This window comes from Erigeron canadensis, chromosome 5 (genome assembly GCF_010389155.1).
Source record: "Erigeron canadensis isolate Cc75 chromosome 5, C_canadensis_v1, whole genome shotgun sequence".
Taxonomy (NCBI): Eukaryota; Viridiplantae; Streptophyta; class Magnoliopsida; order Asterales; family Asteraceae; genus Erigeron; species Erigeron canadensis.
Window position 1 is genome coordinate 28,834,296 of NC_057765.1, and position 27,040 is coordinate 28,861,335.

Consider the following 27,040-nt stretch of genomic DNA (forward strand, 5'->3'; position numbering starts at 1 on the left):
GTAACACATTATACACAGAAATGTAACACTATGCATATTCAAGCAGATCACATTTTCAATCACTTTTGATTGGATATAGCAAATCATGTTTGATTGGTCACTAAAAATATTCAACCAGGTATAAATTTTTAAGCTGTAAAAAATCTATCAACCAAAGAATAAAATCTGCAAAATAGGAAAAAAATAGCAATAAAAAATAGTGTCTTGCTAGGTGATCTGAGACACATCAGAAGTCATACTCTAATTCGGTTTTTGTTTCTTTTGTCCACAAGTCCTCATGTTGTGATTTGTCCCTCCACACAGGCTGCAATTAGTCTTTCTTTTGTTACTTTCTATAATCCCCTTTTCTTTTCCACCCATCAAACATTTGTCTCTGAAGCACCCTTTGTATGAGCTAACTGGTGGGTTTTTTATTCTATTTGTATCCGGCTTAGGAACACCCGTCATTTTTTCTATAACGTCATTTTTTTTCTTTGAGGGTTGTTTCGGTATTTCATCCTCAACTTTTTTCTTCAAGTCTTTCATTTTTTCCAGAAATTCTGTGAGCTTTTTTTCATCATTAACAAGTAGATGCAAGCAATCTTCAACAACCGAGGTTACATCAGTAACCAGCTTTTGAGTACCCATATTTGCATTCTTGAATCTGTTTCTCCTCGATCTCAAATCTGGTTGTATGATTCCTTTCGTCCATCGCCTCATTATGTATTGTGCAGGTATCTCTTCCACATTATTGTTGTTCAGACCCACAAAACAATGTCGGCATAGGCGACCGTAACGAAGGTAGTGTCTACAAGTACACATCACCGATCCATCTTGCCGGTTATAAAGTACCTGCATGGACAGAAGAATTTTTAAAATTTTTTTATTGACTAATCATATTTGATTGATTGTGCATAGAGCAGAAACATACCTTGTATTGTATCACATTTTTTCCAGTGTCCAGTGTTTTCTTCCCTAATCTTTCGTTAATAAGATAAACTTTACAATCACCCTCGATAGTCATCTGATCCACTGAACATGCATATAGCGAAGCCTCTATCTCTTTCTGAACAATCTCGAAAACTGTTTTTGTGTATATTTTTGAAGCATGCTTTTCAATATTCAGTTTGGTGCACAATGTTCGGCTTTTTTTTATGTCATCAGCATCCAGCTTCTCCTGTGTTGACCTTTGCTTCAACATTGCAGATTCAAAGCCACTCATAAAGTGTACCAAATTTGCTCCTTGTCTTGTGAAATATGAAAAAAAAGCATTTTCGCTTTCTGACCTTGAGGTTGTTCTCATCAGACCGAACATTGGAGTGTCTGTGAAGTAAGCAGGTATCCATTTTGATCTAATTTGGAACATGTACTTGAACCATGTATCATTCTTCAACGAGAAATCACTCATCTATTCCTCAAAAACATGTGGCTCGATGTGCATATTCCACACTATATTGTCAAACCTCTTCTTAAAGTCTCTTTCTGATTCTTCTTCAATACTTGGAATTGCCTCTTTAACCTGTATCCAATCACATTTTATTGGTCATTACAAAAGCATATTTTAAAAAAGATTCAAACATTAAATAGCACTCAATCATCTTTGATTGTTAAAGTAAATTACCTTTGTTGGCAACTTTTGTGTTATGTGCCACATGCACAGCCTATGCTTTGCCGTCTTAAACACATTCTTTATTGCAATTTCCATCGATTTATCCTGATCGGTTACCACCATCGTTGGCTCTTTATTGAATGACCTCATGAAACAGTTTAAAAGCCATGTGTAGGTCTCCGCTTTTTCATCTCTTATCAGCCCAGCAGCAAAGGTTACACACTTACCATGGTTGTCAATTCCAGTGAATGGTACGAACATCATGTTGTACCTTTTGACCAAAAAAAAAAAAGAAAAAACAATCAAATCTGATGAAACTTTTATTGTCCAATCACATTTGATTGATCTATATGGTTTTTAAAAAACTAATACCTGTTTGTTCGGTACGTTGCATCAAAAGACATAATGTCACTGAATTCCTCATAGTTGACCCTCGCCACCTCATCAGCCCAGAAAAGTGAGTGCAATTGACTGTCATCAAGAATGTATTCAAACGAAAACCCTGGAATGTACTCCCTTCTCTCCTCCATTTTGTTAACTAACATTTGAGAGTCACTTTCATTAATAAAGACATTCAGGTCTCTTTTCCAATTTCTGAAGTCATCAACTGTCCCATTTACATTCTAATAGCTCCCTTTCATGTTACTGTACAACTGATGAGCTTTTGTTGGTCCAATGTTTGCAAACACAAAAAGCTGCTCGGCATATTTTAGTTGTCTTTCGGCCCTTGATAAGTGCCTGTACTCTTGACGAAGCATCTCATGGTTGTGATTTGGTTCAAAAAGACCTACTTTGTAGCTTTCGGTATCAAATATCCAATCAAATCTAATTCTAGCTCTACATCCAGTGCATTCATGAGTACTCTTCCTAATTTGTTTTTCTTTTGTTTCTAAAGTATCAAGTGAAACATTATTTGGTGTTCCTTGCCTGCTACAAAGATAGTACTTTTGTTTGATCCATCCAGATTTAGTAGTTTTCTGACAAGATTTCCTAACATCAAATCCAGCATGAGAAGCATACTCTCTATAAAATGCTTCACAATTTTCTAGTGTTCCTTAAGTATTTCCCTTGACCGGTAACATTCTTGGATCTACTATTGGTGCAAAAAACTCTGGTCCTCCTGGTGTTTGGATTATTGTAGTTGTTGATAATGTTATAGGCGTTACATTCACGGTATAAATTGTAATGAAAAAAGGAAATACACATATTATCATTTAACTTATGTAGACAAAGACAAAAGCAATATTCCTATGTACAATCAACTTTGATTGCAAGCATAAAAGCCACATTCCTATGTACAATCAACTTTGATTGCATTAGGCATGTTATTTTAATTAGAAAAATTTCCTATGTACAATCAAGTTTGATCTGATTAGGCAGGTTACTTCAAGGAGAAAATTAACATTCCTATGTACAATCAACTCTGATTGTAAGCACAAAAGCTACATTCCTATGTACAATCAATTTGATTGGATTAGGCAGGTTAGTTCAAACACAAAATTTAGATGCATATGTACAATCAACCTTGATTGTAAGCACAAAAGCTATATTCCTATGTACAATCAACTTTGATTGTAAGCAGAAAAGCTATATTGCTAACTAGACTAATTAAAGCTAAATATGATAGAACTAGTGTGAATCTATCAATATGTACAATCAACTTTGATCTGATTAGGCAGGTTACTTCAAGGAGAAAATTAACATTCCTATGTACAATCAACTTTGATTTTATTAGGCATGTTACTTCAAGCTGAAAAACTATATTCCTATGTGAAACCAACGTTTATTTGTAAAATCAACTTTGATTGGTTATGTACCTGTGTTGTCTTCTTCCTCGTCTGCAAATATCCCTTCTTCATCTTCAATAATCTCGTCGTCGGAAACATCATGTTCTTTTGATTCCATAACTGATTCTTCTATTGATTCCATCACTGGATTATTGAAGATTATCAACAGCGATTATGTCAACTAGCTGTATCACCGCTCACAGATTCCAGATCGCCGGAGTTTTTTATTGTTATTAGCCGGAATTTCACGATTTGATATCACGTTTTGATATCACGATTGTTTGATTTCACGATTTGATCGCCGGAGAAATCTCCATTTGATTTCACGATTTGTTTTGATTTTTAGGGTTTTGATTGGGAATCTGGATTTGTTATATAATGTTAGGTGAGCATAGTAGGTAAATTTACCACTTTACCCCTCCGTGTGTTTTTTTAAAATCTAATCTGGACCATTTATTTCATCTGATCCTATGGCTGTGATTAAGTCCTTGATATCCACTATTTTTATTAGATTCATTTGATCACAACCCTACATGTTTAAATTAAACATACACTTGTGTACACCTCAAAAATATAATAGAGTCAGTCATATGTGAATATGATGAAATCATGATTTTTTTTTTCTTACACTTGTAAATTCTGTATATATAGATGTATTGACACCCTTATTTTATTTTTTTCTACACTTCGAAAATATAATAAAGTCATCACATGTGAACTTGATAAAATCATAATTTTTTTGTTACACATGTGTACACCTTGAAAACTAATTATACACTTGTGTACACTTCGAAAGTTAAATATATATTTCTATACACCTAAAAATATACACTTATGTACACTTTAAAATTAAGTATACATTTATATACACTTTGAAAATTAAATATACACTTGTGTACATATGAAAAAAATAGTATAGTATCAAGACTCAAACTCCCCTACAGGCACATAATTGTGCTCGGTTGTATGTGGTCATTGACACAATGAAATAAAACTTCAGTCAATTTAGAAAAATAATTGTTGTCTCACAGATTTTATTATCATAGTCAAATAAAGTATATATGTATCTAACACTAGCTTTGTATCTGCGCGATGCGGCGGGCATAGGAAAAAACGCTAGTTAATTAGCGGTCCCCGCGTGATCATCGGATCACCGTACCTATGACTATGTGTGTTTTAGACGGCGGAGACGACGACGGTTTTGGGGGGCGGTGGCTATGTGTGTTTTAGAGGGAGGCGGTTCTGAGGGGATGTATGTGTGTGTTTGTTTTGGGGGAATGTATGAGTGTGTTTTTTTGGTATAATATGTGAGCAGCTTCATGGGAAGGAAAGAAAGATAAATTGGGCGTAAGGTTTTCTTAAGGGTATTTTTGATACTTCAAGATTTAAGTGTTTGGTGGTAGTATAAATTAAAAGGGTAAAATAGGAAATTTAAAGGTAGAGTGTTTAATTTAAAAAGGGGTAGTTTGTTTATATAGGGAGTATAGATTAATTGAGAATGGGAAGAAGGTTGACGGATATAAAAAACTAGATCCATGATTTTCGTGGCTTCCGTTTTAATAAATTGGTTTGTTATTATATAATTTTAAATACCATTGCACCCTTTCGGTTGGTTTTATTGTTTAGCTAGTTAACTTATTTACATAAATGCTATTGATTTTTATTAACCATTGATCTATGTAATCTAATGAACATAATTAGTTCTCGTAGTTCTCGACAATTAATTGGTTCTCACAATAACTCAACTCTCTCTCTCTATATATATATATGAGGATGGGAATATAAGGCTATCGGGTATCTAAATTTAGGTGTGGAATACTCACATATTTTTTTTTTAATCCATAAAAATCATGGGGGGCCATGCATTTATTCATTAAACAAGAAATAATAAAATATTGGTATGTGAGGGGTTCCACACCTAAGCTTAGGTGTCGGACAACCTTATATTCCCTTTTCCTTATATATATATAGGGGTTGGGTATTATAAAACAAGTATTAAGGTAAAACAAATAGGATAACATCTTGACCCTTAGATCATGGTAAAATTGATGCACAAAGATTCACGAAACAATTTATGCCTAATGATTTTTATGATGCACGGTGATTTTCACTGAACAAAACCTAGTGTTTTATTTGTTTTACGTTAATACTTGTTTTATTTTACCTAGAACCTATATTATATATAGGGGTGGGATAAATTGAGTCCATGTCTTAATTTGAGTGAAAAGGGTCCATGTAACTTACACATACATAAGTCGTGGTGGCGGTGGTCACTGTCGTCGAAAGATCATGGTGGTGGTCGGAGATGATGGTGGTTGTATAACTTACACATGTGTAAGTTAACTTACTCATGTGTGTAAGTCGTGGTGGAGGTGGTCGCTGTCGCCAGAGGATCATGGTGGTGGTCGGAGATGATGGTAGTGGTGGGAGGAGGTGGTTGGGATTTGAGGAAAGGGAAGAAAATCAATGGACCCTTTGGACTCAAATTAAGACCTGGACTTAATTTATCTTTTTCCTATATATATTTTGGGGGTGGTAAAAACGAACTCTGAATATGCTTAGAACTCTGAATATGCTTAGGCTAAATTGTGAATCATAATCAATTGCTTAGGCTAAGGTGAAGCCAAGACCAAATTTTATGATAAAAAATAGGAAACTCTTTGCAACACATGTACTTGGATGTCTCCTTTTTCACAAGGCCATGTAACACCCCATCAGTGGCGGAAATGCGAGATGCAACTAAAACAAACTTGCAAATAGGTATTACTCAGAGAAAATACATGATGTCCATATAAAGCTAAAAGTTGACAAACACAAGTCAAGATACAACCGTAAGAATCCCATACAATGTAAAACAAACTGAGGCATCGTGCCCGGGTCTAAAGATCTACAATGCAACCAGATATCCATTAAGTCCAACTATAGGCCTTAACTCCTAGCTTGCAAGCGATTTCTTGTATACCTGAAAAGATACTCAAAAATGTCAACACTAGGTTGGCGAGTTCGTGGGATCGCATAGTTTCAAATTGAGCCATAGATTCGATACTAGTGTATATACACCTATATACATAATTTTATCCATAGATAAGTGAGTATCGAATAGCTGAGCAACAGAAGTCCCGCACTGGGAGATATTCCACCACATTGGAATATCACAAGTATTTCATCCAAAAGCTAAACCAAAATCACAAGAGTCACACAACATATAACAAATCAAATATATAGATCACAAGCACAATGATCGCCATATAATATCTATCAAGATAAAGATCACACAAGGATACGAAACAAATATAACATATAGATCAAATGAATAACCACGTAGAATCTTTTACATGTTTATAGTATGTCAATGGGAATACAATAACCAAACATCACTATGGGAACTACGCCTAAGAATCACAATAATCATCATAGGAACTACGCCCAAGAATCAAATAATCACCATGGGAACTACGCCCAAGAATCACAACAATCATTTGTCAAGTACATACACTTCATACGATTCTACTTTTGAGGGGTCATAGATGCTTATATATAGGGTTACCTGCATTCGTCCCACCACATCTATAACCCTTCAAAGGCGTTACCGTCTTCCATGTATGCACAACTATTCCAACTCACAATATAATATATTCCATATAAGAAGTTCAAACAATCAAGTATCACTTGCCACATCAAAATATCATCCTAGCATAGGCTACAACACTCTTATACGTTCAATAATATTCACATTATTACCATCAAGTTGCAAGTCTACCTATAAACAACATGTAATAACACAAAAACATATGCACGTAGATACTACAAGTATAATCTACGGCAAAGCACATTAACACCTAGCGAGTATCTTTCCACCCCTAAAGCATGCAAATAGTAGGGGCTATGAACTCACCTGATGTGCGCAAAACAATCCAAGACGAAAGAAAGTCGAATTGACGTTCACGATAACCGAAACCTATCATACACGTATCACATCAATCCTAAAACATCCTAAAAGCTAAGGTCTTATTAATATTGACTTGTTCTTACTATAAATGCTTTATTATATCCATTTTATAAATACTTGATGCGACCCAAATGGAATCATTACGTTTTGTTTCACCATGACTCACCGGGACTCAACCACTGTTCCTTTATCTAAACTTTCGATATGCTCAAATTATGTTCAGGACTCGAAGACCTATACCATTGGAAAGTAGACTCAATTACGCTTTCGTGGCCGATTGAATCGTCGAAAACGGACTAAGGGTCAAAAGTTATGGACGTTTGAAAATGTTGTCAAAATCAGTCCCTAACGGGTGTTAAGAACTAATGGATCTAGGTTATGAATAGTTAATGTGGGTTATGAATAGTTCATCTGGGTTAACAAAAATAGTCCTTAGAACTAACAGACGTTAAAAACTAACTGATCTGGGTTATGACTAGTTCATCTAGTTATCAAAAACAGTCCTTAGAGCTAATGGACGTTAACGACTAACTGATCTGGGTTATAATTAGTTCATCTGGGTTATGAATAGTTCATCTGGCTTATCAAAAACATTCCTTAGAACTAACGGTCGTTAAAAACCAATAACTAAAATGTTCTTTACCATTTTTGACACTAGAATTGATCCACCAAACATTCAAATCAAGTCACCAAAATCAAAATTAACCATCCAAAGACCATTTTGAAGCTAAGAAACATTTACCAACATATTTTTGACAAAACCCATCATCAAACTCTTCCCAAAACACAAATCCAACCCAAATCCAACACATAACTCTAAGCTTGGATAAAATTCTAATTTGACAACCAAGATGACCCAAGGTGTTTAGATTCGACCAATAAACTTGATAAACAACATATGAAGATGATTTTGAGTTAAGAAATACCTACCAAAACATCCCGAAGCCTCAAATCCGAATTCAGAGCTCTAGAGAAGATGAACACTTGATATAACCCAAAAATCTTGAAGTTTCTTAGATGATAATTGCTATACAATGATTTGCTAACACTTTTGGTATATCAAATCCCTTGAATCCAAAATTTGAAAGAAGAGAGAAAGAAGATGAAGTAATGGTTGGATGGTCATGCTTTTGAGAGGAAGAAAGAAAGAGATAAGGAAGAAAGAGAGTGAGTGTGTGTGAAATGAGAGGATAAGGGAGGGGTAAGGTACCCCGACTAAACACAAAATGTTAAATATCACAAATTACACCAAGACTCGTGAAATTTCTTCGACCCTTATTAATCACATAAGTTCTTAAGTATCAATATTCCTCCTTAATTCACAATTAATCGCATAGTCAATAAGCCAAAATTCGCGGGTGTTACAGGCTACAAGGGTTGTAATATTGATATAACAAAATTTAGTCATTTACAACAAATGTAAAAGTTTAATTATGCAGTGTACAACTTACAAATGTATAGATGTATTGTTGTAGATTGCTAATTTTTGTTCTGACAATATTATCTCCCTTTTCACAATGTATAGTTCCAGTTGTTGATTTTACTGGCTTAAGTTGTATCTATGAAGATCCTTTATGAATCTTCCTATTGTGATCAATGAAGTTAGGCCTTGTTAGCTGTCTTTCCGCAAATGATGGGTGATTTGAAAGCATCCAAACTACTTCAGACATGTTCGGTCTCTTAGAAACCGTTACCTGAGTGCATAGCAAAGCAATCTCAGTGATCTCCATTACCTGTTTATCTTCATATTGATTTGAATCCATTGTCTCATCAACCAAGTTCATATATTCTTTATACTCGTACAAGTCCCATGCCTGCGATCAATTGTAGAATTGTTAATTTTTTTTAAGAGCTCAAAGTAATTAATACTTGAAACAGAGGCTGTTCATGTTCACTTAGGAAAACATATTAGTTTTGCATCTTACATGTTCTAAAAGGCCATCGGTGGACAGCCCATTAAATTTCGAATCAGTACACCTTCGACCACTAATGATTTCAAGAATTACAACACCAAAGCTGAAAGTGTCGACTTTATCTGATAAAGCGCCATAAAGTGCATATTCTGGCGCTGTGTAGCCCCTGATATAGAACAATATCTAATTAGATGGAATATGAGGAATGACAGTCAGTTATATTGTAAGTTTTAACTTACAATGTCCCAGCAAACTTTGTGGTAACATGACTTTGATCAGCCGCTTGAAACCTTGCCATCCCAAAATCTGCAATTTTGGGTTGAAAATCATCATCAAGGAGAATGTTGCTTGACTTTATATCTCTATGAATGATCTTCACATGTAATTCTTCATGTAGATGAGCGAGACCCTTAGCTATCCCCAAGATAATGTCATATCGTTGTTTCCAGTTCAGGGTACCCCTTTTGGCACCTATAATGATCAAACATGTTTTGAATTTAAGGTTTTCTTTCCGAGAAATGATACACATTTATGCCAAACTCATAGGCCTAAAACCTTTCTAATCCATACATTACATGACATAGGTCCTATCTAATATCTTTTGCACCATCTCTGGTTTTAATCTTAATGGGTGGATCTTTTTATTAGGTCTATCCTTAGGCACACCAAATTAGTCAAGTTTATCATCTTTCGCAAATCCAAATTGAAATGTTAAGAAGCAATACCCCATAAGAACGAGTCGAGACTTCCATTTGGCATATATTCCAGGACAAGTAAAAGATTAGATTCTCCACTGGACCATCCTAATAGACGGAGAAGATTTCGATGATGAATGTTACTTATAAGTAAGATTTCATTTTCGAATTCTACTTTTGCACCAGCAAATCCAACTTTAAGCTTCTTCACTGCCACAACTTTCTTATCATCAAGAGTTGCCTAGAATGATGACAATTTCTATTAGTCATAGGACTCATTCTACTTACCAAGTAGTTACTTGACTTACTGCACTACATATGAGGTGTAATAATCCATTTATATTGCCAGTACCAAGGATCAGTTTTTTAAAGACTAGTTCATACAATCATACTTTCTGTAATCTGTATATATATATATATATATATATAGCTCAATCTTATTACCTTGAATACCTCCCCATAACCACCTTTCCCTATAATCTTCTCTTTGCTGAAGTTATTGGTAGCCGTCTGCAGATGTTTGTAATTGTAATTAACTGCTGCCCCCTTTAGATCTAGATCTGGCACATCTAGGTTATCATATCGTCCACAAAGACAAAATAGATGTCATAAACATCATGATGTTTAACTAGTACAGCAAATTAGAACTAAACCTTTTAAGAGGACCATATATTATTTATATATATCTTGTGTTTACCTTGTTGGCTTCTGCCTGTCATTCTTAACCTGCAACGCCATAGCAAAAATGCAATCACAAGCAACAAAAAGCTTAAACCTCCAATGACTCCCAAAATTATGGATCTCTTCTTAGTTGAATGTCCTATTAAGCAAAGAAAGGCAAAACACTCATGGATATACAAATATACTATAACTATATAACTACACAAGAGGCAAACCAAAGGGGTAAAACACCATTGGTAGCGCCACCAAGTGACCACATAGACCTACAAATGAAGGCGATATCTTATGCTCCATGTGTGAGGATAGTGATTCACAGGGCATGAGTTCTCTATGTGGTGTGCGTTCTGCGTACCAAGACGTTACATGAGACCATAGGGCCACTTGCCCCCCGCCCCGAACCCCCAACACCTTTTTCCAACTACACAATAGGTCGTGCTGATTGATATGTTGTTACGTCCACGCACATGTGAGATAAGTAATTGGAAAACGTATGAAAACTTAAGCAAAGTTGAAAACCATAAAGTTACCTTTTTACATGTGAGCTTATGAAATAACATGTGTTTGAACAAGTTTCCAACTCCTTATTTGTTTTCCTTTGAATTTATATCACTTTTCACACATGAATGGACTTCATTACATCTGTATAGGTACATAAATTTGTAGTTTTTGGTGGCTGGTAATTCAGTATTAGCTAGATACTACCACTAACGGAAAAAGTAAAGATGGAAAAAGTAAAGATCTAAAAGAGCAGATGTCTCACCATTCCAAAGAAGAGATGTAAGATCCATTGTCTGGTTTTGTCGAAAGAATGGAGTGCTGGAATATCTCATGAAGCATCCATTGTCCATACCTCGGCCAGAAATAGTAGGAAGACAATCATGTAGAGCACTAGATATCGACTTTAAGCATTCTAAACACACACTCTGGCTTATGTTTAGATTACATTGGGCAATTGCATACACAGTTGCATTACCATCAGCTATTTGCCTGGTAGAAACTGCATAGAAATTTGGCGTTCTAGGTGCAACAATTTGCAGGTCTAGTAATAACTTTTCGGCTGCTGTTTGAAACTCTGTTGGCTGGAGAGATGTTACACTGTCACATAATGCCACACTAGCCCGATCACTAGCCTCGGGGATAAAGTTATAACTTTCATACCTATATCAAATTGAATTATTGAAACAACCTTAATTAGGATGAACATTTCCTATTAGAGGTCAATCACTCATGACCGGTTCAAAGGAAGCCCGGGGTTTACTTGAACACATGATCTTTTTCGTCTAGTCTTGATAAAAGGTTCTACTCAAAAGTTTGATAAAATGCATCAAGTCCAACTAATATGTGTCACCAATATTATTGAATTAGTCAAATTAGATCATTACTTTACTAAAACATTGTGTAACTTGTTACATTCATATCAAACTTCTTCTCTCCATGATCTAAACCCACTTCATTTATAAGAAGTTGACTTGTTTCGTACAATTATTGGAAACGATTCAATCATATCATAAGATCGAATGATTGAACCAATGAAACAGCAAAATGGGCCGGTTTGATGTGTTGCCGGATTCTCAAAATATTGATGTCTAAATAGCAATATGATCATATGAAGTAACTTCAGTAACCAATTAAGCTAAAGGTTATATGTAAACAATAACAGTATCCAATCCCGCAAAAGTCAGGGTACGGGGAGGTAAAATGTAGACGGTCATACCTCTACCCGAGGGTAAACAGAATGCTTTCAGCAAGACCTTCAGCTACTATGGTTACATATGTTAAACAAGAAGAAACAACTAAGTTACACTGTATAAATAGATATGTACCTGACATCGCAGTCGTTGTAAATAACATGTCCAACATAGCCAGACCCACATGTTTTTAACTGACCAACACCATAGTCAAAACAATCCAGACATTCTGGAACAGAGAGATATCCCCTGCACCAAGCAACGCCCCACACGGCATCACCATTTGGCATATGTGCTTCAGCGTTACCGCCGCTTCTGGTCAACTGCAAACGCAGTTCAGTAAGGGTGGCATTAAGGTTGGTCAAATAAGACCCTTCATTCGTATAGTAATATCTACTACATTGAAGTGTCATCACAGTGCTATTCCTATCATTAGGCTGTGACAGTGCTATTCCTATCATTAAGATTATTAGCACAATTACGAACAGGGTGGTTGTAATTAGCCGTGACAACTGAAGATTTTCAACTTGCTTCATTGTTTTTTGTATTGCTTTGCTAAAGATTAAGCAAGAAGAAAGAAAAGAAAGGAAAAAAAAAGTGTATATATATATGTATGTCATAGGAAACAAATAATTCAATTCCTTTTCTACTAATTAAGAAAATATTAATGAGTGGCCAGCTAGTTATTGACTTGACCTGTCATATTCATAGTTGTGAATGTGAAAATGTACCTAACACTAACAGTAGCATTATTATTATTAAAGATATTTATATAATAAAAGCTATATTGAAAAAATAACTGTCTAAAAACATCACTTTCTGATGTTGAATAATATAAAAACTATGTTGGGTATATTTAATCTTAATGGTTAATGTTTATTTGGTTTTATTTAACGGTATTTTAGTTTCAATATTATTAAGTAGACTTGGTATTTAGTTTGACCGGTTATTAAAGTTAAAAAAAATGTTGAGGTATGACAATTTATACGAGTACTTTTTTTTATTGGTTGAATAAAAGTGTAGTAAACTATCATCTTCTCATATCTCAACACACAAACTTTTAAAAATCTTAAAATCACATAAGGTTCAAACTCTATAAATTATGTCACTTTCATTTGAAATTGCTTTTCCAACACGGCATCATTCGAGGACCACAAAATTTCAAAACCTGAATGACTTCCTTTGCCACATATATTTGACATGAAGCGAATTGGTTGACATAATTGACTAGCCTAATACCGAGCGAAAGTAATGAAATAATTTGTAACGTTTTCTCGAGTTTTTGGATTTTGATAATTTTAACATCTTTGGTTTTGTATGATGATTTTCTATTTTTTGTGATTTTTGATTATTATTATTATTGACATCTAGTGTGTTTAGCAATTATCAATGTAATTGGCACTAGCGATAGAAATATAACAATATACAAACAATACACCAGATATCATAAACATATGTGTAATAAACAATAGGAAAACTTTGTTAAATGTATAAATTGGGAAAATAGGTTCAGTTGGGGTGTGGGGTATGGCCTAAAAAATAAGTTCTTTCATTCCATTTGAATAAAGGTATAGACACTATGAGTTCATAAATTTTTGGATAAAGTATCTATTATATAATGTAATTCTAAAATTATGAACTTATTAAGTTATTATGCATATATAATTTCTTGTTATAAAGTTAGTTATCATTTATAAAAAAAAGGTTATTTATATAATTGAATTTGGTAAGAGTTAGAGACATTTTTTTCTTAACTCGATAAAGGTGTTTGAATTCTTATGACTGTCACTTATAACAAAAGATAATATGTCTGATTTTCTAGTGAAAATGATTATTTTATTAACAACTAGAATGATTCTGATATACTAACATCACTACATCTCTTCTATAGGTCTTTATGGAAATACAATGTGGAACAAAGTCATTTTCCATTACAAATAACAATCACAAGAATTAATACCATATCACATCGAATAAGATAAGTTTAACAACAGTTATCAAGACTATAACATTTTGAGTGTCTTAGGTCTTTATAAGTCTAGACGTGTTTTGTATGTGATCAGTTTGTGGTGCTTAGATTTCAACATATGTGAGATTTTGAGAGAAAAAAAAAAAAGTAAAAGGATACAGAGGTCATTAAGAGATTAAAGAATAATGGAGATTTAATTTGACACTAACCTAGAATTTGTTTGCAACCGGAAATAAAGTGGAGACCAAAGGATAAACGACTTCCTCGGCACATCTTAAAACATTTTCCCGCAATAACTACAGAAGTGCAGAAAATATACGGTCATGACTGTTACATGTTAAATATATCATATGTAGTAGTTGTGATAGTTCAGGGGGGTCTTTGGTAAACATTGATAGTTGGAGGGTTGTAGTTGTATAGAATGGAAGATAGGTTGTTATGTCGGTTATTAGCTAGATATAAGGCGGTGTACGTGATATTCAATAATAATCCGATCATATTTTGTGTGTTAATCACATTTCTTCTCCTCTATAAATTCTCTCTGTATCAATGACTCATGAGCAGAAGTCTTCTGTGCTAAATAGCCAAGTTTCATGTGCCAAATAGTCAAGCAATTATCATGTAACGTTATACTTGTGTATTATCATTTTTATGAACTTTTAGTATTTAATAGTATTAAAATGTGATTTTAGTTCATCAAGATAGTTCATGATGAAAATTAAGCAAAAATGATATAAAAAGACTTGACATGAGTCGGATTAAAACTAAAACGACTCGAGCATAAACCTGTAAAAATTCAAAAATATGCAATTTATTACTCACAAAACTTAAAATAAATTAAATTCCAACTAAAAACTAGCTAATAATCCCGGGTTTAACCCGGACAGTAACTAAAATTTTAAAATAAAAAAAGTTAAAAAAATATATGTAGTTTTTGTAAATTGATATATCATAACTTGGTTTGGATATATTATGTTGGCTAATATAATATATATGTATGAATATTTATTGCATTAACAATACATAAAAAAGAAATTCACAATCAAAAAGTAAAAATTTAAAATAAACATTTAGTAAGGTAGCTATTTATCTTTAAATATATTACAATGTTTAATGTGACATATGACATCATAAATAAAATAAAACATTTTTGAAGAAAAATATAGACTTGTCAGTTGCTACATAATACTTTTTTTTTAAATAGTTTTAGAAGACAATTCTTCTTTATTATATATAAAGATGAAGATTTTGGGTTTTGCTAAACGAAGCTCTAAAGTCTTTCGTTAAGATACATTAAGTAGTTGTACACTTACAATAAAAGTTAGAGGTGGGCTTTTGATATGAAACGTACAAATTATTTAGTATGAGTACTACAGTATATATCTATAAACCATTATAAAGGGTATTGGGATTAAGTTTTAAACATTTTTTTTTATTCCCATACTACCCTCCTTAATTACATTATATTTTACATCCTCTTTTCTAAATGTCAAAATTATCCCTATCAAAATTTAAACCCACAAAAAGAAAACATATCAATTTTTCCAGCCGATCTTCCTATCGTAATCCTTACCATCAATTCATCACCTTCAACAACTAAATCACAACCTCTCTCTCTCCGGATTCATCGCCCCAACCACCGCCGCCGAATTTCTCACCATCAACAAGGGTTTTTCTAATATTAACAGCCGCCTTCTAGCCGCTGTAACGCGCAGACACCAGACTAGTATTATCAAAAATGATATTTATCCTCGTAATAAATAAGCTGATAATCTTCTTAAAGATAAGTAATTTATTGGTTTTTTTTTTTTTTTTTTTTTTTTTTGAAAAACTGCTCGGCAAAAAACTGATAATTTCTTAAGATAAATATAATTTATTCGTTCTTTTCTAATCTTATTTTTTGATTTTATCGATTTATTTTTTAGGTCGTCTCGACTTCACTCGTCTTCTTTTCTCTGTCCCAAATTTTACTTTTTTACAATATTTTTTTTTACTTTCTCAAAGTCTTGAAATGCAACTTTGCTAGAGTGAGAAAAAAAAAAAAAAAAGTGAGAAACAAAGAAGTGTGTTTTTATGTAAGATAAACAACAAAAATGGCACTAAATAATAGTAATGGATCTTGCAATCCATCAATGGTAAAAATCATAATTGCATTTTTAGGAATTTCTTTAATAGGTTATTTAGTGGGCCCACCTTTATACTGGCATCTTCTTGAAGGTTTAGCCGCCGTTCGCCGGACTTCATCCGCCGTATCTTGTCCACCGTGTAACTGTCATTGTGATTCCTCGCCTGCCCTCTCTTTTACTCCAGGTGGGTAACTTTCAAAGGTTAAAATTTTTTATTTTTACTGATTAAGGATTGATTTTACTATCTGGGTATTAGTTATTATGCCTTTATTTGTTATGAAGATTTGGAATATTGATTTTATGTTATTTTTCTTTGTGATTTTAGGACATTTTTAAGTAATTTGATCTTAATATTTATATGGTAAAACTGTAAAAGTTTTATTTTTTATTTCATTTGGTATTGAATTTAGCATCTGGGTATCACTGACTAGACCTTCATATGGTTAAATTTGTTGTCACAATTTGGAATCTTGATCTGATTCTCACAGGGTAAAACTGTAAATTTTCAGTGTTTACTGATTTTCTGTTGATTTTATTATCTAGGTATTACTAATTAGACCTTCACATGGTTAAATTTGTTATCAAGGTTAGAAATTGTTTTAACTGTGATTTGGAGACATTATTAACTAATTTGATGTCACAACCGTTTTCGGTATTTATTTTAGGATTTCAGTATGGTTAACACGTAGAGAAGTGTTGTACGTAAAAACGACTGTTTTTAAAAAGTAATAATTAACCACCATGTACAATAGTCTTTTAGCATATGGTTAGCTAAATCCTTGATTTTAACATCTGGATATCACTAAGTAGACCTTTATATGCTTTAATTTGTTATAACATTAGGAATGTTGATTTGATTGTTATATACTAGCCACAGTGACATCTAGTTTGATTTTCAAAACTCTTTTGAGTAAAACTGAAAGTTTTTAGTTTTTACCGATTGGGTATTTATTTTAACATTTCGGGTAGAACTAATTAGAACTCTACATGTTTCGATTTTTATAAAGATTTGTCACCTTGTTTGGGTATCTGATATTGAGACATTGATTATACTTTTTTCATTGAATTGCATTGAAATATGAAAGATTAAACTCTTTTTTCAACTGGTTGCATATGGATAGAAAATGATGTCAAGGATATCATTTACATTCGAAATCATCAAAGCAGGTTTTCAAATATTTGTAAACAGGATATATTGGCAGTACACTCTACTTTTTTGATGTTTTAGTGTTTTAGAGAATGGTTTTAGAATAAAAATACGGATTCATTTGAATTTAATAATTATTGTTTGGATCCAATAAAACACAATGTAATGCATGAATGATTCCAACTAGTTTTGTTCATCTTCAGTTAGTTGGAACTGTTCAGGGTTGGTTTTATTAATCAAATCTTATAAGTCTGATGGTTGCTTTATATATTTCTTGCAGGACTTGGCAACAATTCCCTTACAGGTTAGTAGTATTACGTACATAAATATAGATTCACTTTTCTATTACTTTAATTTTACCATGATTAGTCTTTAATGTTAATAAATAATTACATTTTTTTACCCATTAACTGATCTGTCTGATTATCTATGAATCAGATTGTGCAAATCATACTTCTGAAGTGAATGGAGACACAGAAAAAAACTTTGCAGTGCTACTTTCAGAGGAACTGAAACTCCGTGAAACTGAAGCTAAAGAAAGTCAGCGGCACGCTGACATGGCACTACTCGAGGCCAAAAAACTGACATCCCAATATCAAAAAGAGGCAGACAAATGTAACTCGGGTATGGAAACCTGTGAAGAAGCTCGCGAAAAAGCCGAAGCCGCTTTAGTGTCACAAAAAAAAGAAACTGCAATGTGGGAATCTAGGGCCCGCCAAAGAGGCTGGAAAGAAGTTGGTGTTACAACTCATGTGCAATCTCAGGGAGGCATCGAGACCTTTTGATATGATCAAGTTAATTTAAACTGTCTGAAATGTTGCACCTGCATACAGATGATATATGCTCAAAGACAAGGTTTTTAACATTAGTTTGAAACAATTCATCTAGTTCTAGTTTTTGGTATCATGTCACCACGGAAAATTTGAGGGGTGCAATTCGGGAGCTAGAGGTTAAAAAAATTGCTTGCCAGGTTTTAGAATGCTGGATACAGAGGCTGATTTGACTAGACATGTTGAAAACAAAGAGAGCAGTTTTTCATTCTCTTACTGTTCTGTTATTTTTATAATTGTTATTACAAAAGTTGTAAGCCTTCTAATTGGCATGAGTTTTTTCACTCTTTTTGCAATCCTCACAGTTCAAGCCATGGGAAGTATCCAGGTGTTTACGTGTTTGTTGGCTCCTAGATAGCGTGATTGCTTTTGTAATTGTATTGTAATTATCTCTTGTACTTTTGGTTTCTAGTGCCTTGCTAGATCCTTTTATATTTATATACTTTTATATTTATATACTTTGCCATTCTAAAAAAAAAGTTGTAAACCTTCTTCAATGTACTTACTACAGAATATCCATAAAATATAGCAACAATGATTATAGAGAAATTTTTGTCTTGAATCATGTAATGTTTGGTTTCCTATAAACTTGCTCACTATAAAAATATCTAATCTTATGTCCCCAAAGGATATGCAACCATGTGAATATACCATAAGCGTGTTTACTTTGGTTGGAATCATGAAGCGTATTATATCGTTAATGTTTTCACGTGTTCAAGTGTTCAGACTATATCAGACCCTTAAAACAAGACGTTGCTTATTGCCTGAACACGAGCTGTGATTGCAGGCGCAAAAGATAAGGAAATCACCTTTTTTGTGCTCCTTTGAATTTCATATTTCATAAATATTTAATGTAACAGCTCAGGTTGATCTGTTATATCAATTGTCAACTCAAGTTGATCATGGAAGTCTTTTGACCTGTTTATCTTGTATGTTTTTGAACTTATTGAAACAAAATCCAGGTCACTCAAATGGACAAGTTATGAGCCTAAGCTGTAACAGCTAGCCTTACAAAGAATTTGCCACAATTCAATCGTAGATAATGACATAATATTGATGATGCGGACTTTTTCGTTCAACCAATCATTGTTACAATAGCATATGAGGTAGAAACCCTATGTTATCATTAGTTAGATAGTCGCTAATACTAGATAACCAAAAGTTAAGCACAACAGACGAACAAAAAGCTTGACTGCTAACAGACAGCACATTCTACTGTCAGCTATGGAAGACGAATGCTAAGGTCAGGGTCAGGAGAGCCATATACACTTGGTCCATGTTAGAAAACTGACTGCCCCTTATAGACTGTTGGGATCACATGGAAGAAGTATCCTGAGGTCATCCAGGTCAGGAGAGCCATGTATACTTAATCCATGTTCATTAGCCAAGTGCAGTAAGCAGATGAAACAAAGGTGTGGGGAGATGTCATCAATTGAAGCAGCAGCAGGTCTCTTCTTGTCAGTGCGGAAAGATGCCAATGTGTTCTTGAATGACAAAGTTTCTTCCTGCAACATTTCATAACCAACAATGACTGTCTGAATCTTAAATGGGTGTCATAATGAAACTTAGCTATATATTTAGACCTCGTCAAATGAGCCAAAGATGTCAATAAAATGCATTAATTGTTTGCAAGTTAACCCGGTGCAGTTCATACTAAAATATCATCTGTTTAGAGCCTTGCCCAACACCCGACCAATTTGCAACATCTACAAATGTTATAGAACCTTTTAACTTATCCTTAATGTTGCAAGTACTAACACGTTCCTCATATAACGGTATGAGCTATTATCAAGAACAAGAAAAGCGAACTGACATGTGCTGAGTTCTGTACTTCTTGCATGGATGACCAAAGAGTCTCTTTCAATATATGAACATCAACTTGTTTGGATCTTCTGTCATATTGGACTTCAATCTTCTCTACCTGTGTCACATTCATGAGAACAATTTTCCAAGTCAGAAACTGTCAAATCAAAATTTGCACGTCAAAAACATTAACATTATTCTACCATCTCCATGGATCATCTAAAATAGTTGTCATAACAATGAATTCCATAACTGTATCTCATAAACCACATTACTGTAATATATCAAAATACTTTTCCCCGACTTGTTATTGTAAAAGCTTAGTGGTACACCAGTCTAGAGTTACATAAGTGATAAGTATATCAAAAACATTGTTCCTCGACTATCTTTTTGTTGCAAAAGCTTAGTGGCACACCCGTCAAGAGTTACAATGAATTCCATAACTGGATCTCATAAACCACATTAGTCATATTGTAGCATATCAAAAGCAGTTTTTCCTCAACTAACTAAAAAAAACGTAAGTAAGCACCCAATGCCGTCTTCCACAGGTTTTGGGTCCAAATACCTCGACAGGTGTATGGGGGAGGTTAAGATGTGGACAGCCTTACCCCTACCACGACGGTGTAGAGAGACTGCTTCCAGGTTCTATCTAATATAGAAAAGGACCTCCAGCCTTGCAAGGCATGAGGATAGAACCCTTAACCTCTGTCTCCAGAGGCAAGGGTGTTAATCACTTATGTAACCTTGCTGTTTACATAAATATGCTTCTCCACTTCATGTCTACCAGGTTAAATTGAAGTTTCTATACACGAACCTGGCGTGGTTGAGAGACTAGTGTGCTAGAATCCTCAACATCACTATAAGCATTCCCATCATCATACTGGTCACCAACTTCACAATCATCATCCCAAGATGTGAAAGCTCCTCCGTTCGCCTCCACTTGGTGAGGTTCATCTGAATAAGACACGTAATCACAATGCTAAAGTGCAAAGATTTCTATATTCGGGAAGATAGCGATACCAATCAAAGACTTTATGCAAAATATAACACTAGTGGTGATCTGTTAGAAGAGTTCAACTCACCTGAATGTCTCCTTCCTCTCTTCCCAAAACACTACACATATTACAGGGAAGAACCATTAAGCAAACATGGGGTGATACATCTAAATCAGAGGTGGGAAAATAGGCAGAGTAGGTAGACTGGGTAACAACCAATACGGGTGATTTTTGATACAGGTCAATATGGGTTCTGCTGTTCAGGTCAGGTTGACGGGTTGGATTGACCCAAAACACTTTATGACCAAATAATTTAACACTTATAATAAACTTAGTATCAAAGTAGGGTTACAGGAACATAAATTATCAATAAGAATCCAACTATGAAATAAAATGATTTATAATGTCATATGAATTTATATATACTTTAGGTGGCTTTCAGCATGTGATTTTAAGCTTTTATTCTAATTATTATTTATTTTACCGTTTGACCCATTAGAGATGAATCATGCCCTGAATCAACCCTTTCTAACCATATTGGTCAAAACTTCCACCTCCAGTCTACACATCTATGTTCAGATGATGGCAACCTTACCATAACCTTTGGTAACAGAAACAATTTGACAAGGTCCTCGGGTTGGTAGTGGCAATCTTCCGGAAGTGTTGTGTTACAGGGTTCTCTGCTTGCAGGCAAAAGCAGTGACTTAAGATTTTTAGGAGGAAGGAAGGGATCACCCATGTCATCGTCCAATGCTTTCATAAATTCTATATCCACTTCAGCTTGTTTCCTATTCCTTGACTTTTTTGGGGACATCGGTGACCCATTTTCTTTAGGAGAATCTTCGGTACCTATAGAACATATTGCACATGGCACGTCAATAAACTGAAACCTGCAACATGAGGCAAATAAAAGGGGTGTTCAAACATTTATTTTGAAATCATACAACTTTAGTGGCTCATGAGTACAAAAAAATCAGCTTCTAATGTTTAGATAGATAGATTCCATGTTTGATGATCTGAATATGTTTCAAATAATCAAAATTTGATAAACAGTTTCATATCAGCCGCAAAAAATGGACTGATTAGTGGAAGTTAAGATACATTTACAGATTTATCCTTTCTTCTAACTAACTTTGAGACATTCATTTATTGGAAAGTGTCACATTTTTTCTCTCAAATATATCTTGTTATGTCATTTACTAATAACAAAATTTTGTCAAATACTCAAATGTCTGATTATCGGAAAGAACATCCAAACACTATCTCCTGTGACCACTGACCAGTTTTATTGCAGCTGACTACTTGATAACACATAATCACTTACGAAATGAAAATCACACCCCTTACGAAACACAACAAAAACTACCTTTTGCCTTCTGATACTTCCAATGGTCTGGACCTGCCCAGGCATTTTGTCTGGCAGTTAAGCCCAGTTTTAGAAACATGAAGTCATCAACTCTTCCAAATCTTTCATCTACATCAGGTTCATTAGAAAGATATTCATGGTTTTCCTGCAAAAGAATACACAAGGGTCATACAGGTGTTAACACAATGACTATATGCTTAACACGGGTCACATCTTATGTTAAAAGCTGTATCTGATGAAAACAAACAGGTCAAAAGTCACCAGAAGTGTAATTGTAGTTGCATAAGCTTCCAAGATCATATCAGTAGCAAAAACAAAAAAAAGATTACAGTATCATGAAAAAAATAGAATACTTTTTGAAATCATATGTGACACATACATATTTATTTAAGTTTTAACAAAAAGTGGTCCAGGTCAACCCAAATTGATCCAACCTGTTTCGATGTTTACAAAATTTTCCAGTATCTGACCCATTCATTTTTTGCCACCTCTACGGCTAAACTGGAAACACTTTCATGGGATAAATGTAGGATACTAAACACCTCGTGATAATTGGGCATGAAGGGTTCTTCCGCTCTAAAATAATTGCCCTCATCAGTTGCACTATTATTGGGGCCATTATCGAAATCCCAGGTTCCAGATTCATCATATTGACCCCCATCAAAGTCATTGTTGTCATACGCTTCATAATCATGTTCCACAGAACTTTGGGAATAAGAGAAGGTATCTGTCGGTCTTCTACTATTTTCGTCAAACAGATTGACTAGATCCTTGAGACTTGGTGTGATTTCCTTGTTCTTTAGAACGTTAATTCCCATTTGTTCCACACAGTCTGGACATGTATGAAACAATAAATAGTTCAGAGAAAAGAAGAAATAGCAACCTACTTTCCTCGTATATCTGTTTATAGCTACATACTTTAAATTCTACTCACAGTAGTAACACACTCTTATTATTCTCAGATGTATAGCAACATTCAATCTGATAAAGTATAGTTAATTATATGGCACCGCCGCGCAGATTTTAAAATTTTTAGCCAAGTGACTATTGGCTTCCTCATATGCCATGTTATATTAGACTAGGAAACTATATACAATCTACATTAGGTAAATAGTATTCTATTCTGATACACCCCTGCAAGCTAAGGATGGAATAACCTGTAGCTTTGGATTAAAAAAATACAGTTTCCTATGTCGTTCAGAAAAAAATTATGTTCAGACAAAAGATCACAAGGATTATTATAATAGAGATTCTAAACTTGCTATCTAACAATAATTTTTAGTGCATCTAAAAGATCTTTCATACTGTGCCCAATCCCAAAATTAGTTCCAAGTCAGCTACTAGCCTACTAGACAACAAGAGGAAATCACATGTCACGTCAGCTTTTGATAGTGAGTTGCTATAAATAGAAATCAGGTAGGTTGCTATTTCTTGTAAATTGACCCTTCTGAGAAATGCAAGAAAATTTCAATCTAGCAAAAAACAAACCTCTGGCATAAGAAATGTCAATTGTATCTGCTAAATCACTTTGGGTTGAAGAAGACATGCATTTCCCAGGCACTTCAAGTGAATCAAAAAGCACTCGACACCCACCATACACTCCAAGATTATGAAGCAATAGACCTTTTGCTCCACCTTCATCAAACTGGGCAGACGTTTGATGATATAGAGGATCCACAGAAAACCCAACTACAAAATCAAGATATTCCCTGAGGCCGTTTTATAGAAATTAGAGAAAAAAAAACGTCAGTGATTCCCTTACCATCAAACTTCTTCACGTTAAGAGTGTCAAATGACTGTTCCAGTGTTGAAAGAGGAGACACCTACATTTTTTTTATTTATTCAATCCTCGTATTCAAATAATTAAACTAGAGGTGGCAAGCTCAGCCCAGTTACTTTTGAGTAGGTCGATTTGGGTTACATTTAATTCGGATTGGGTCATATAACAAATTTCATCAGAAATCAAAATTGGCCAATCAAACAAACGGGTCCAAAGTTGCCAAAAGTGTATGAATACAGGTTACAATCTCTTATTATCATAGACTAGGAGTATCAGGGTTCATATTTAACACTATAATTATGAAAAAAAACTTTGGAAATGGACAAAGAAGAGTTTGTGGGTCAATCCAACCAGACAAGATCCAACCCATTTCAACCTCCACTAAAATGCACATTTTCCAACACAAACCTATGTGCCCCGTTACCCAAACCACAATGCATATTTAGTCACCTCTAATTTAAACAACACCGCATATAGAATGATGGAAGACCTTTCGATCCTGCTCCTTCTTCAAAGTTTGCTTCACTTGCTCATTGGCAGCATTGACATCCTCTAAACTGTCTGATTTGTCAATATAAAGCAAATATTAACCACAAGCTAATAAAGTCTTAAAACTTGCACTGAGTAAGACTTTCTTGAACCAAAAAAGAAAAAACCTAGAGATTACAATGTAGACAAGACCTTATTGTTTAAGAAGAATATAATATTATAAAGCTAACCTTGTTCCATGTCCATTCCAACTCGATTGATCCCTCCAAGGACCTTATATGCCTCAGCATGGACAGAATCGACTCTCATTGAGTATATTTTAACTCCTGCTTCCAGAGTGCAACTTGCCTGCACTCAAAACAGGCAATGGAACATTCATTGGTACTTCAACATTAGTCTTAAAGTTTAAACTTAAAATTCAATAAAACTTTTGGCTACTAGTCAGTATAGAAGAGAGCTTTGGACGCATAACTGAACCAGCAAGTTTACACAGGTTCAAGATTTTTCTCAATGAAAGTAACCCTACTGCCAAAGGGGTTTAGGCTTATGATTGTGAGTAATCAACGAGTTGCTATACTATAATTTGACCACGTAGCCAAACAAGTGCAGCCCTATACGTTTCTTAAGCAGATATCTTGGAGCCATTTGGAATATCCCTACCCCCTTAAAGGCATAGCCAGTATGCATTAACAACATTCAACAAAATATAAAGGTTCTTCACCTTTGTTTCTTTCTAAGTGATAATTAACTTACATAGACAACAAAGCCAACTGCTAATCTCAGTTCTCACTTCTCAGAACCTTTTTTATACAAGCCATATATCAACTAATGGCCATTGCGAAGTTAAAAGCCAGTAAGCAAAAACAAACAAAATGAAAGACCAGCCCGAATGGTGCAATTTTACTCCAAAAGTTCTCAGAATCCATAACTTTTAATAAACTTCCATTTTAATCAACACCAAACTAACATCCAACACCGTGACATGACAACCTTAAACAGAAAAAACCTAGTTAAACTTAAAAAGACATAAATTTACAACATCAATGAACTTTTCAACATAGATAAATGAGACAATGATGATCATATACTATATACCTTCTGGAAATTAGTCTCGACATTACTTGATTCTTCAACTTTAATAATCTCGAAAATATGATCAATCAAATCCAACTCCCATGTATTCTTCTGGTTAATTTTCTGCATCCCAATCATAACACTTATTCAAAACATTATTATCTTACTTATCGAACTTTCAAATATTGTTATTATATGTATCTGGTTGGCTTATTATGACTTGCAAACCACAACATAACAAAATAGGCACAAGATACATACAATATCAATATCTGCATATATATATATATATATATATAGGGTAACACTCCGGTGAGAACACTCTTAAAATAAGAACGGTGAGAACACCTTAAAAACATCATTTTGATGCATTAAAAGTCCATAAAACTAACATAGTGTATAACTAATTATCATTATTTAAGTGTTTAACAACACATTCATCCGTCAAAATCGAAATAATCATGTTTTTTGTTTTGTGCATCCATCTTGGATGCATATTCATCAAAATGATGCATCCAACAAAAAACATGATTTTTTCGATTTTGATGAATCAATGTGTTGTTAAACACTTAATGATAATTAGTTATGCACTATGTCAGTTTTATGGACTTTTAATGCATCAAAATGATGATTTTAAGGTGTTTTACCGTTCTTATTTTAAAACTGTTCTTATTTGATTATATATATATATATATATACATTTTAAAATAACTTATCATATTTACATTTCACAAAAAATAACTAAAATCTCAATATATACACAGATAAATTATACATACATTTTCGCTAGCGAGTTTGATGCAGTTCTGAAACAAGTCCATAATCTGTTCAGGGCCTAAAAATTTATCATCCTTAGGATCAGCATTGTTATTATTAAGAGTGACCGGTTTTCGGCGTATAAAGGCGGCGCGTGCGGCACGGGCCTGAGCGCGTTCGAGGTTGTCATCGTTGGAGCCGAGACAAAAAGTGTTGTTGGCAGGAGGGGAAAAAATGGTGGTTGGTTTTTGTTTGTGTACTTGTGTTGGATTAGGGCTTAGGGTTTCTGCCATTTTTTATTATTTTTTTTCTTTGTGAAATTTGTAATTGGATTTAACTTTTGAAATGTTTGTTTGTTTCAGAGATTTTGTGGAAATTAGGAGCGCATTTTAATTTTATTTTTA

General features: G+C 34.1%; 4 protein-coding genes across 6 annotated transcripts; 1 reads left to right on the top strand and 3 right to left on the bottom strand.

The window, feature by feature from the left end:
- Window positions 1-240: 240 nt before the first annotated feature.
- LOC122601509 (protein FAR1-RELATED SEQUENCE 6-like) lies at window positions 241-1,387 on the bottom strand. The gene is made up of 2 exons (XM_043774263.1): window positions 911-1,387; window positions 241-831 (listed from the first exon to the last, which is right to left on the bottom strand). The coding sequence occupies exons 1-2, from the start codon at window positions 1,385-1,387 to the stop codon at window positions 241-243; spliced, it is 1,068 nt and encodes a 355-aa protein (XP_043630198.1).
- Window positions 1,388-6,115: 4,728 nt separating this feature from the next.
- LOC122600123 (cysteine-rich receptor-like protein kinase 2) lies at window positions 6,116-12,856 on the bottom strand. Of its 3 annotated transcripts, XR_006324011.1 has the most exons (9): window positions 12,437-12,856; window positions 11,374-11,771; window positions 10,630-10,752; window positions 10,377-10,501; window positions 9,963-10,173; window positions 9,477-9,708; window positions 9,250-9,403; window positions 8,776-9,138; window positions 6,116-6,337 (listed from the first exon to the last, which is right to left on the bottom strand). XR_006324011.1 is itself a non-coding variant. In XM_043772788.1 (8 exons), exons 1-8 carry the CDS (start codon window positions 12,835-12,837, stop codon window positions 8,884-8,886), a joined length of 1,890 nt encoding a protein of 629 aa, XP_043628723.1. In that variant the 5' UTR covers window positions 12,838-12,856; the 3' UTR covers window positions 8,686-8,883. The 3 variants fall into 3 exon arrangements, 2 of the variants coding, with proteins under 2 accessions (XP_043628723.1, XP_043628722.1); XM_043772788.1 differs by lacking the exon at window positions 6,116-6,337 and having other exon boundaries at window positions 8,686-9,138; window positions 10,377-10,492; XM_043772787.1 differs by lacking the exon at window positions 6,116-6,337 and having other exon boundaries at window positions 8,686-9,138.
- Window positions 12,857-16,287: 3,431 nt separating this feature from the next.
- On the top strand, window positions 16,288-18,831 carry LOC122600917. The gene is made up of 3 exons (XM_043773691.1): window positions 16,288-16,580; window positions 17,824-17,847; window positions 17,982-18,831. The coding sequence occupies exons 1-3, from the start codon at window positions 16,364-16,366 to the stop codon at window positions 18,326-18,328; spliced, it is 588 nt and encodes a 195-aa protein (XP_043629626.1). The 5' UTR covers window positions 16,288-16,363; the 3' UTR covers window positions 18,329-18,831.
- A 578-nt stretch (window positions 18,832-19,409) lies between these two features.
- On the bottom strand, window positions 19,410-26,985 carry LOC122600013 (condensin complex subunit 2-like). Its single transcript, XM_043772643.1, has 13 exons — window positions 26,660-26,985; window positions 25,902-26,003; window positions 25,037-25,154; window positions 24,808-24,878; window positions 24,300-24,360; window positions 24,026-24,226; window positions 23,080-23,369; window positions 22,538-22,682; window positions 21,767-22,020; window positions 21,259-21,289; window positions 20,991-21,130; window positions 20,187-20,294; window positions 19,410-19,878 (listed from the first exon to the last, which is right to left on the bottom strand). The coding sequence occupies exons 1-13, from the start codon at window positions 26,927-26,929 to the stop codon at window positions 19,672-19,674; spliced, it is 1,998 nt and encodes a 665-aa protein (XP_043628578.1). The 5' UTR covers window positions 26,930-26,985; the 3' UTR covers window positions 19,410-19,671.
- Between the last annotated feature and the right edge of the window lie 55 nt (window positions 26,986-27,040).